The 13,156-nt window shown below is 34.2% G+C and overlaps 1 protein-coding gene across 1 annotated transcript in view; it reads left to right on the top strand.

Annotated features, from left to right (window-relative positions):
• The window catches only part of LOC134546151 (U1 small nuclear ribonucleoprotein 70 kDa-like), a 105,503-nt gene extending 97,255 nt beyond the window's left edge, over nt 1–8,248 (top strand). The window contains exon 10 of the mRNA XM_063388704.1: nt 1,818–8,248. Within this exon, the coding sequence (XP_063244774.1) occupies nt 1,818–1,972 (155 nt within the window). The 3' untranslated portion in view covers nt 1,973–8,248. The remainder of the gene's footprint in view (nt 1–1,817) is intronic.
• The last annotated feature ends 4,908 nt before the right edge of the window (nt 8,249–13,156 follow it).

The following is a 13,156-nucleotide window of genomic DNA, read 5'->3' as shown; positions in this document are numbered from 1 at the left end:
CTCGGGAAAAACGTAAACTTACGAATGTATAAACGTTCTGTTACTATATTTATGTCACATTTTAGCTGAAATACTGGTACGAGACATAAACCTCACTAGATAAAATGAGCGGAGTCTTGGTAACTGTTTTAAACGTATTTTATAATTTCGGAAGTATTGTACAGTTGACGCATATTTTTTAAACTAACCATTTATATCTGGGGATCGTAAATAATTAATTATTGGTATCAAGAAATCAAGGTGACCCGGTGAATGTAAACTTGAACAAGTCACGGCAGCGAGAAAACTGGTGCGTATACCAATAAACTGGTATTAGAACTGGACAATACTGGTACACGGGAGGTGGAGCTTATATTTTTTTCCGCTGAGCTCGCATCTATTGGCTGACTGCTGATGGAACGTCACGAGTCTGGGCGGAGCGTTGAGTGAGTTATACTGCCCATGCGCAGCTCAGACAACAGAGAGAGCCAGCCGGCGGGTACGTCGCGCCATAACAGCTGATTGAGTACGATGACCTTTCTCCGCGCACGGCGCGCTATTGACGGTAAATGTCCAATTTGCGGCCCTTTTATTTAAAAATTTTTTACTGTGGTGCAATGCGTATGTGTAATGTAGCCAGCATTTGTTATGAACGCTACAGGATGCGACTGTATTTTAATTAACTTTAACGTATTTCTTACTTGTCCCTTTATTTACACTTTCCCGATTTTTACACCTTTTTACTTTGTCCCCATGAAAAGTGTATATGCAGTGTGCTGCTGGTGTCAGTTTATGGAAATACCTAACTGATTCACTGAAAGTTTTGCAATAGTACATACATTGTGCATTTGGTAACTTTAGAGTGTGTTCCCACATTGTAGGATTTCCTGGATTATCCGTTTTTTACTCATGGTCCATTGGAAAACGGATAATCAGGGTTTCACTGTATTTACAAGAATTTGTTACGTTGCTTTACAACGTACTTCGTGCATAACATATCAAACGTTAAGGGGAAAAATATAAAACTAAACTGAATTTTCGCATTCATAATCAAATATTTTTTTCATGGCCGTATTGTTAAGGTGGCACGTAGCACAAAAATAAAGTTTTTTTTTTACAATCTACAATGATAAAAAATGCTGCAGTAACCAAAAAAATCGATAACTTTTTATTTGGTAAGTCTGTTTAAATAAACTTCGTGAAAACTTCCCTTATTAAATCATCAATAGATTTTTCTATGTTGGGTAGAAAATGTATTTTTCAAGTTTACAAAAACAATGAAAGAATCGGCCACGGTCGATTCCAAAACCACTGTATTCTGAATCCTTTGATCCTAGTGGAATCTATGGAACCAACCGATTCCGGAATCGGAATCGACCCATCACTACTTGGAATCTTTCTCACTGACTACTTAGCAACTAGTCTTGTATATGTTGCCTGTAACAATGTTCTTAAACATACATTGCTGATGTAAAATTTTTTAATACATTCAATGTACATCCAATGCAGACCGAGGGTAGTGTCTCTGATCTCGGCTACAAATCCAAATCGGATAACACCTAATATCAATGCTAAATATAGTTGTGAAGTTGTAATGTTTTTAGTATTGATTTTACTTGTATTAAAAAAGGGCCATGTTTTTCAAAATGAATTTAAATATGGAATGGAAACTATCTTAGCCCATTGAAGTGTAAAGTGCTTTAATAATATGTAATTAAGTTATTCAAGACTTAAAAAGAGTACCTAAAGTTTTGTTAACCCACAAAAACTTATAAAAAAGTATATCTTCCACATTGTAATTGCAGTTGGTAATAAATTAAAACTTCATTTATTTGCAGACTATCCAGACTTTGCAAACCAGAACTTTGAAGAGGGTCAGTACGAAGAGACTCCAGTGAAATATGAAGAGGGAGGTGAAGAGCCCTTTAGACAGAATCACGAAGGCGAGGCAAATGGAAGAAATTTTAATGAGCAGTATGGGGAGGATTATTGAAAGGTTTCAAGCAGTATGTCTTGTGTTGCAATAATTACATTAATGACTTTGCTATCCACCATTTGGTGATATTTTTTCAACTACAATGAAACACTTCTCCATCATTTAATTTTCTTAATTATCTTTAGTGAACATTAATGTTGGAGTTTTCAGAAACTGTAAAAGGCTTCTTGCATTAATTTTTTTTTATAATGATGAGTTTTTTGTACAAACTTTTGTTCCTAAAGTTTGTATCATAGTGTTAAAGAAAGTGACATCTTCAAGACTTTAAAGTCAGATATTGGACCAATTGTGTTTTTTTTATGTGTAACCGTATTATGTTTTAGTGTTATAGAAAACATTTTAGGTAATTTAATGACATTTTTTTACAAGAGAAGGGGGAAAGTGTAAAACTCAATTTGTGCAAATATAATGAAATAAAACACATTAAACATTTGATGGCTAGTTTATTAAATAAATAAGAGTACCATATTTAGAAAAAAGAAGGGTCGCTCCTGCATATGGGTGTCACCTTCAATTTTGAGCAAAAGAGAATATTAACTTTTTCACAATAAGGGTGGCACCATATACCTGTCTTCACTAGAGTTTCATGGATTCAAGTGAAGTATTTGTGTTCCGTGTCTAAGCTTAATGGTGCGTAAGAAATACAGCGCTGATGTTGACCCTTAGTTCTTCTTTGCCTGTTTACTTCGGGAGGATGTGAGGTGGCCCACTTCTATCCCCCCCCCTTCCCCTCATATTTATGGTCACTACAGTTCCTGCACTATACAACAAAAAGACCAAGGAAAAGACTGCTGTTTTTTATACATTTGTTGCTCTTTCGTCTATTGTAATTTTTTTGCCCATCCCTTTGTCACGGAGAGAGCTACTCTTGTCAGTTCCTTATAACACCAATGATGGTTTCAGTTTTGTCATGGAATGTTCAGTTGAAAGCGTGGGAAATCTCGTGCAAAAGCAATAATGATTGGACACATTTGTATCAAAACCACCTGTCAAGATTAACATTAATTCTATGGGAAACAGTTCAGGGGACATTTATAATGTAGGGAGGGTGGGAGAATGGTCAACACTGTTTTGCACAATCTCACACACTTGCTCCTTTTCTGGCCCCTCTCCTCGTCATCTCGGTTTAGCAGACACGTCACTTTTCGGCATCTTGACTGGTCAGGTGGCAGACACGGCACACGTACGACTGTTGAGATATTTTGATTAACAAATTATACTTGTTGAGTTATATTCATTAAAAACCCTCAAGTTAACTCGAAGTAAAAAAATAATTGCATAAGGATTGCACTAATATTTTTTTAAAGTAATTATCACCATAAAATGTGCATTCCATATAAATATAGTACTTTTATAAAACAACACAATATATTTTGTCCCTAAAGTCATGACCTTTAACTGCTTTTATGTTTAGATTTGTAATTACACTTTACAATGCAGTGTTATTGTTTGTGGAATGGATATTATTGTATCTTTGGAAATCCATGATTCCTTTTCAGTTGTTAAATCACTAGTTATCACTTTTTGAAAAAAACTGGCATGTTTAGTAAGTTAATGCAAAAAAAAAAAGCTACTTTTTGTGTACGTTCAATTTTGTGCAAGATTATAAAATGTGGGTGGATGTTATTCATTAAATATGCAAAAATATTGTGTTAAATTCTCTACCTTTTTGGTCGTTACTACAGTTTATTTAAAATTTTATTTGTTTACAAATGCAGGGATACAACATGTGTAAATAGAACCGTAATGCGACAAACAAAAGATACTTCTCGGATCTCTTGGCATCGCCTACCTTCCCCTCCCGCTATGAGCAAGAAGAGGAGTGGAAACAAACTGTTGCACTTGAGTCAGTCTTACACGAGCAGCAATGCCATTAACACAGGAATTTATTTGATCACTCGTTTGGTAACTCACTTACGTCTGTGCTTATTGAGATTGCTGTCCAAACATTACTGTCTGCCTTGGTTGTATGTAATATTTTATTGTAAAGTTTTATATAATGTTACTGGTTACTAAACATACGTTTCAAGTCATAATTTCCTCACAAATATGTATACAAACTTATTTCAGATGTTCATAAATTGAAAAGTCCTTGTTTAGGTATGTTTGGAGAATCTGTTATGAACAAAGTCTAATTTATGGCATAGTTAAAACATTTAACAGTGCAGATAATTTACTGAAGTGCTCAAGTATTTATTCAACACATTTGCCACTTCAGGACATTTAAAAAGCAGTAAATAATTACCACTGTGTAAACAAGAAAAATTTTTATAAAGTAATTTTTTGTTGGCATACTTTTTACAAAAAACAAGAGATTAACTTTCATCCTAATTGGTAGTTACCCAGTTTTGAATGCCTTCTTTAGGAATGATGCTGTAGGGTTTTCAACTGAACACAATTTTTTTCCCCCAGATAAATTTGACGGTAATTTATTTTTCACATACATTAAAAGGTTTTCAAAATATAATTGATGTTACCTCCAGATGGATTTTGAGTCGCCAATGTTGGGACCGATTCTATTAGAGAAAAATATCTCACAGATTTCTCTGTCTAATTTATTTTGTGTATTGTATTTACAAAAGGTTCTCCCCTGCGTATGGGTTGCACCTTTAATTTTGAGCATAAATATCAAAAAAATTTCAACTTACGGGTCTTTCTTGAATAAAGGTTGCACATATCTTCACTAGAGTTCCATGGATACAAGTGAAGTTTTTGTGTTCTGTGGCTCAGTTAGCATAAGAAATGTTCATACTCCAGTCTTCTTTTTCTGTAGAAGGGTGTGAGGTGGCCCACTTCTCTCCCTTCCTCCCCACCCTCCATATTTTGGACCCCCTAATTCCTGCGCTATCGGACAAAAATCAAAGGAGAAGCCTTCTATTTTTTTTACCCCTATTTACCTTCCATCTATGGTATTTTATTTTTTACCTATTCTTGCCACGGAGGGAAAAAGAAGAGGTGGCAAGCTACTATTGTCAGTTCTTTCTATAAAAACTATCACTCGCATTACCAGAAAACTTTTGCAGGGCTGGAGGAATGTAAAAGATGCACTTATAAACATCAACAGTGGCTGCAGTTATGTTACAGAATGTTTAGCTGAAAGTGTGGATTCTCTCATGCAAAAGCAATGTTTGGGCACAATTGCATCATAAATGATGAGAGGGAGGGAGAACCATCAACACTTTCACATGGAGTCACGCACACATATTCGTTCTCTTGTGCCGTGTGGCTGGTTTAATATTTGATTTTCCCCCCTCTATCCTCGCTATCGCAGCGCAGCAGACACGGTACAAGTATAATAACTGTGTGTTTCTCGGAGTTTCACACTACTGCAGAGATGTTTTGATTGAACAAATACTTACTCGTGGAGTTATATTCATTAACAACTAACATAGGTTAGTTATGCAAATATTCAACCACACAATGCAATATGTTTTTATTTTAAACCCAAATTGTATTACTTGCATAAGTGTCACACTAAATATTTTAAAAAATAAAATTCGGCATAAAATGGGCGACCCATGCTCCAGAAAATATGGTTATCTGTTTTCTTTACCTGAGTGTCAAAAAATGTAAATTGGTTTTGCTCTTTCCCTTTTCTTCTTGTCAGAATTTTTTTCTGTTGATGTTGAAACACCTGTTGCATTACTAGTTGTTTTAACAGCTAGGTCTGTAACTAACTAACTGTCTGTAGCTAACTGTATGAAGCTTCAACCAAGCTAATCAATCAAAGTTCTTTTTAATATTTGATTTGACTTTGCCAGGAAATTTTCTATTAGTTTTATTTGAAGCTTCAGTTGTGCAAAGCTTTGTGTCTGAACTAAAACTTTTTAAGTCTAAGATTCGCTCATTCAAATGTTTAGGGATTTTTTTGTGTTGTATATACCGTATTGGCCCGAATATAAGGCGACCCCGAATATAAGGCGACCTGCAGTTTCAGGAGGCCAAACAAATGTAAAAATAATTTTTGGTAGAAATTAATGTGAAAATTCATTAGACATACATTTTGTGTTGATAAATCGTTTTTGCATTTATGTATAACAATTAATTTATATTTATCACTTTACTTATTTAAAATAAGTTTGAATGGCCTACCCTAAAAGTCAAAAGAAAACAATTAGAAAATATTTACACTTTTAAATATTACACTAGAAATTTTTTCGTGTTTACTCTAATGAAGCTGCATAATTGTCATCTTCAGAGCTGTTTATTTGTCTAGAGCTCGTTCCCCGCCGTTCCACCCATGTGTGATTGTTGATTTTTCACAGTTTACTGTATCTACGAATTTAAAATTTTTACAATGGCTATTAATCACTCTTAAAATACAGCATTTAACTTTCCGTTTGACTTAAGCTACGTATTACCACAGAACAAGGTGTATTACTATTTAGTAGTGTGTTTAACGTAAAAAAAGCAAACAAATAATGCATCTTGCCGGAACAAAACAAGTGGCTAGCTGACATGATGAAGCATACGGCCATGAATAACTTCGGTTACGTGACCGCGTATATTTGTCCATATTACTCTCTGACAGAGAGAGTCTGTTCTATGAATTTGAAAGAATAATCTATTATAATTATGAAAGGTTTTTACATAAATAAAGAGTGGATTATTAAAATAGCTTTTGAAGCAACGTACCAAATTCCTGTTAATATGGCGTCTTCGAGCGTGTTCGGCAATGTTCGTTTTACAACAAAGAAATATTGTGGAAAGACAGTTGGCAGCCGTGAATTTCCATACATTACATCCGAAATGTTTGTAAACGTAAACAATCGTTCTGAAAATAACTGTGATATTTTAGTACAAATATTTCAGTTAAAAATCTGAAGATAAATTACCGTAAATGTTAACACGCGATTGTACACAAAGTACAAATATGAATTGTGAAATAAAAGGTTGCCATTTTGAGATGCTTCAACATTCACGTTTTTACTCAAGAACAAATATTTTAATTTTCAACTTCAAACAATTGTAAATTACTGCAATATTAGGTGGATTTATTGTTTTTACCGTGTGAGGTAACAAAGTTTTAGTTAATATAAAAAATCGTGAACGTTTTGTTAAACAATGTTTCTACTGTAGCTTTCAGCTTGGAACTAATGTTTGCGGTTCTGACGTCTTGGGTGCGAAAATAAGGCGACTTCCAATTTTTGCATCTCTCGTTTATGTAAAAATGGTCGCCTTATATTCGGACCAATACGGTATTTTGCTTGAATAAAGTTGATTACTTTAAAAAATCAGAGTTATTTTATAATTTTATTGAATGATATTATACATAGTCCAATTGAGACATTTAATCAGTTGAAACATTACAAATGTTAAACAATTTTTTTATAAGAGAAGTGTATTACAGCTTCACTGAGAACAATGTTCATAATTCAATTCGAAATAGTAAATATTTTAAGAATTCATTTTGATGTTCTCTTCGCTCAAAAAACTAGTATCCACACAGGCCTAGGTTTATTATATGTCAAAATTTCACTAAAGTGTGTTGCAGCATTGTAAACTACATCTCCAGTGGTTCTCTCCGCAGTGTTTTACCCGAAATAATACACAATTTAAATTCTGATGTAAAAGCCAATACATAAATCAGATAATGTTTGTACCCCCAGACATGTTTGCAAATTATTTTATCAGCTAGGAGTCAGCTGCTTGATTAATCCCCTCTCCTTTCTCTTCACGTGACCAGCAGTGACATTGGGGTCTGTGCATTTTCTTTTGCCTCTTATCACCTTATAAGTGCTAACTTGATTTATGAGTATGTATTGGAATCCATGTGAATCCTACAAATTTGTGCCTGACAGCCTGTCTTGTGCATATTATAGCAAATATCAGCTTTTTTTTATTAGCTTGTGTGTTTACATCTACTAGCTAACAAATGCATTTGACTATATGAAATATGAATTTTATTTCAGCTAATTTGTATTAACTAAATGTGGGAATTTTTTGCTGTTATTCCACAAAATGAATAATTGGCACAAGAAGTTAGTGTAATATTTATTTTGTACATGTAATTTGCACAAGAGTTTGCATGGATGTCAGAACAAAGACAACATTAACACCATAGGACCGAACAGACAATGATATTAAAAGTATGAAAGTCAATTATATTAACAGAAAAAAAATTTAGACAGTAGTGTTCAAATACATGTATCATAGACCTAGCTCGGCACCACAAATTTGAGGTGAACAAGTATTCTATCTTTTTTTAAGACATTTACTCCTTGATTTATGTAAATATCTGCCATTAAATAAATTAATATATTTATCGTGAAACATTATCTTTCTTTGTTGTAATATCTTCTACAGCTAAACGTAGAGAGAGAGACCTAAAAAAAGGGAAGTGTATTTTTTCATAAAATCTCTGCTATTTTTCTACAAATCCCAAACAAAAATGTAGGTTTTTTTTGTCTGCTTTTGTTTGATGACTTAGAATGTTATAAAAAATTAAATCATAATTTTTGCAAATAAATAGCTTCATAGAAATTCTATTTCGTAAATGTTCTTATCTTACTGTGTTTAATACATAGGTGCAGAAATATCATGTCAGCTTAAATTTTGATGAAAAGACGACTTCCAGCACTGGCTTCTTTCTGGTTTAGGGGTATTAAGATTGCTTCTTTGGTACTATTTTGGTCAGTATTAGTAATTTAAATGGTTTCTTAAGAAACAGGAAGCTACAGATATGAAATGGAAGGAAAATGAGTTTTGCCACTGCAAGAGAAAAGCCAGCGATACATGTGGTTGCTGGGCCTTTAAAGAGGGGGAGGAGGCAACCTTCATTCGTAAAGGGTTGCAGAGAGGGTAAGCAGGAGGGTGGCATTCCGCTACAAAGTCTATTAACGCCGCTCATTCTCTCCCACTCCACTCCTCCCATGCATTCCAAAAATGTTATCTTGCCTCATCTTTCTCATCCATGCTGGTTCAAGATGCAGTAAAAAGTGGCATAAGTGATTCAGTTTGTAGAAGGAACATTTAGTTTTTCAACTAAGCTCTTCCAGTAGTTGTAAGGGGTCGGAATGGCTTAGAATTACAGCGGAAGTAGTACAAAACAGCAGCATAGCAAGGCATATGGAGATTTTCCATTAAAAAAAAATTGGTATGTACATAACTTTTTTGTCCATAATTAAAGTTTTATTTCGTTTATTTTTGTTTACATTAACACTGTTTTCAAGATGCTTGTGCGGTGAAAGTCTTGAAAATGTAACATTTATAAAATGAGAGTTATATTTAAACTTAAAGGTATCATACATAAATCATGTAATTTAAGAGTTTGTTGGGATCACAGATTTTTCAGGTGTAGCTATACTGCAGTATGCAAAATGTCACATCTATTTTCTGAAACATTGCATACACAGGTTTTCAAGTTCACTTTTAGGTAAAGAAGAAATTATCATCTAAGCTTGGTGAAAAAACAAAGTTCATTTCTAGGGTTGTGTAAAGGCCATTTTTTCAGTTTGCATGGAAGGTTAAGACTAAGATCCAAGTCTTCGTTGAAAGTGGTCATAGCCACTGAAAATTTTTTGCAGTTATAAGAACATTTCATATATACAACTTGTTTAGTTGAGTGTTTCATCAGAACATTATACAAGCTAACCATTTGACACTGCTTGTGAAAAATATGAAAAAACAATTTTAATTATTTTGTAGCAAGATTAACATATGTGGTATCAAGATTATTTTATGTACCTGAAATTGAAAAGTAAACACTACAATTATAGGCATAGCTTAAAGCATGTATGTTTGCAAAGTTTTAAAAACTTAGGTAGGTACTTAAATACTGAAATGCTGTATTATATAAATTTTTTCTTAATTGTATCAGTATTGAGCACAAAAAAAAGGTCTTAAAATTTGGTACAAACTATCTTGTTAGGTTATGTGTACTAGATTTATTCATACTCTTAATTTTAACAAATCTAATTTAAATGTCCAAAATAGATGTGCAAAGTCTCCTTTGTTAATATTGCAGTATCTGTTTGAAATGGGAGACAAAAAAAAAACGCGTAACTCTGTAGGCTACATGTGCCATGAGTGAAATTTCTTTTGCAATTCAAACTTCGACTCGTAAGTTTGGGGTAAAATGGCAGAGAAAGAATTAGAGATCAAGGAAACAATTTTCTAAATAAACAAGAATTAACAAAATATTATATTAAAATAATGGCTCATATATATATATATATATATATATATATATATATATATACACACACACACATATATACACACACACATATATATATATATATATGTATATATATATGTATGTATATGTATATATATATGTATATATATATATATATATATAATTATCTGTTGAAATAATCACACAATAAAATGTTGTATTAATATTTTCGGGACACCAGCACTGCATGAAAACAATTTTAGTTACAATTTAGATTTGTTTTAAAAGGTATATATTCTCTGTTGCTGCAAGAAATACATCATCGTAATATTTTAATAGGTAACTGTACCCAACTAGTGTAGTCGGATGCACATCGGTTAATGGTGCGAAGGGTAAGTCCTGGGTAAGGCATTGGTGTAAATTTAAAAGATTATATTTGAATACTAAAGATATAATTAAGAGTTTCTATTAAGGATATGAGAGTCATAAGCTGTAGACCATTTAATAATATAAAAAAAATTAACAACTGATACCGTAATCTGGGGTGACATTGGTACACTTTTTGAGCTTTTCTTGATGTAATGTAACATAAAAATGAAATGGCATGATCAATTATATTTTTTTTTATATACACCTATACCTCTGCTTGAGAAATATATGTGGGTTTTCAGCATACATGAAAAATATAATTTATTAAAAAATATTGTCTTTGTACTAATTTCACCCCACATTTTGGGGTGAGGTTAGTACATTAGGTTTTATAACTTGTTTAACATGGCCATATGTCACTGTGCCTATTTCACCCCAAGGAACTTTATCACAACTAATGAAAGAACATTGTAAAATCATTTTTAGCTTTTTTAATGTATTTTTACAGTTTATAATTTGCAAAAAACAAAACAAATGTGTTATGTTAAACAGGAGACACTGACCTAACCATTTCACCCAAATGTCTTCGTTTCAAACTTGTTCATATTTCAATGTCGATAGGTAACTAGCATTAAAATGTAAATAAATTGATATACCAACCTTAATATCCTACTTTAACTTAATAAGTAAACAATATAATATTGTACAAAAGTATGATCTTAACGTTTTACAGGAATCATGAAAAGACCCCTGGTGGAAGAAAATGATTTTGGTTCAGGGATTGTCGAAATAATATCCACACTCCTAAACCATATTTTTCTTTTGCATGCATTTTACTTCAAATTCGTTTGCACTCTTTTCCACACTTGTAATCTGCCCAGGATACAATTTGGTGTCATAATTAACAATCACAAAATCACCAACTTGCATAGATGAAAATGATGGTTGTTCTGGTGGTGCTGTGCTATGGTGTCGATCACCTTCCAAAGCTGTTACTGCATCATTACTGGAACCGGAATGTGTTGGATTGTCTTCTTCTGAAGAATTAAGACCCTCTTCATTGCTGTCAGTACATTCACTATTCTCATCCCACAACATCTCACAGGTTCTTTTTCTTCTACTCTTTCTTGTGTTGTTTGTTGCTGTATCATTGTCATTCTTTTTTTGTTTGGTAGAGAGAACTTTCTCAGCAGTCCTTGTAGAGGAAGTATAGGAAGTACCAACTTCCACTACATCACATCCTTGGAGGTCAGCAGCTGTGATTCCTCTTTCCGGAATCAAACTGAGTTTGCGTTTTTTCCCTTTCTTGGCTCCAACAGTTTCTTCTCGATTTTTCTTCAGAAAATCCATGAAGTTTTCTTGCAACTTTTCTGTGTAGTTGGGAAGCATATCCATTGTAGAATCACATAATCTATTCAACACTTCCTCTGGCTTCAAAGGAAAAATCCCACATTTGCAGAATCCAGACTTCAAGTTTGTTTCAGCCCTTTCGCTGATGCTCTTCATCAATGTAGACAGCAAACCAGGAAAATCCTGCTTAGGTATAGTACTGCAGCAACGCCCATAGGGTGTATTTTTCCACTCATTGAGGATTTCCCTCCATTTCACCTTCATTGGACGAAAGAATGCCACATCCAATGGCTGCAGGAGGTGCGTTGAGTTGGGAGGAAGAGCTACAAAAGAAATGTAATGCTGTTCACAAAGTCTCAAGACATCCACATTGAAATGTGAACTAAGGTTATCACCCAAAATCACTTTCTTGCCAGACTGCTTCTTTAAGTGAGGAAGCAGGAAGAATTCAAACATGTCATGGAACAACGTTGAATCCATCCAACCCTATTTACTTCTATTGTACCTGGCCCCTGGTGGGCCTCCTTCTTGCCATGTTGAGTAGATATGCTCCGCTTTGTAAACCACGTACACTGAGATGAGCTGTCCAGCAGCATTGCCACAGAGCATCAGTGTAGTGCAAGCCTTTGTGGCATTCCTAATTCTTGCTGGATATTTTGTACCCCTTTTCACCAAAACCTTAACATTGCCAGGATCGTCCACTACATGTGTCTCATATAGCTATAAATGTTTGTCGGGGGGACACCTTCCATCTCTTTTTCAAGATGAACAAAAAATTGTGAAATTGTTTCTTGATCGACCCTTGCTCTTGACAGGGTTATGTTTTTTGCCATTCTTGCTAAAATATCTGGATGACGTTTAAGGAAGCCTAATATCCAATCATTTCCAGGAGTATTGTTGTTATTCTCATAAATTTTCACCTTTCTGCCCATTTTTGTAAGGTATGATTTCACAACAGTGGCGTCTCATCAGGGCAAGCAAGGCAAGCAGTGCTTGCCCAGGCAGTTTCCAGACATTGTATTTTTTAAATAAATATTTTATTCAGAATAGTATTTTACTTTGGCTCGTGCCGTTAGGTGTATGTGTTTTTTACACTATCTTCTTGGGACCCAGTACTGTGCGCTGTGCGCTATAAGAAAAGAACTCGTTGACGCACAAAACATGCTGTTTTAGAAGCGTTGCTAGGTTTAGAAGCGCTGGTAGGACCGCTTTCAGCAGGAAGGCTGCCGCAGTAGTTTCCTTTCGGAAGGGGGGGGGGGGGGGGGTGGCATGGTACAAAGGTTCAGGGAGGGGAATGGCTTTAAAAACACGTGGTAGAAGCTACGATTTTTTTTTTTCCTAAC

Source organism: Bacillus rossius, chromosome 1 (genome assembly GCF_032445375.1).
Source record: "Bacillus rossius redtenbacheri isolate Brsri chromosome 1, Brsri_v3, whole genome shotgun sequence".
NCBI classification, from domain to species: Eukaryota; Metazoa; Arthropoda; class Insecta; order Phasmatodea; family Bacillidae; genus Bacillus; species Bacillus rossius.
This window is presented reverse-complemented; position numbering and strand designations above follow the sequence as displayed.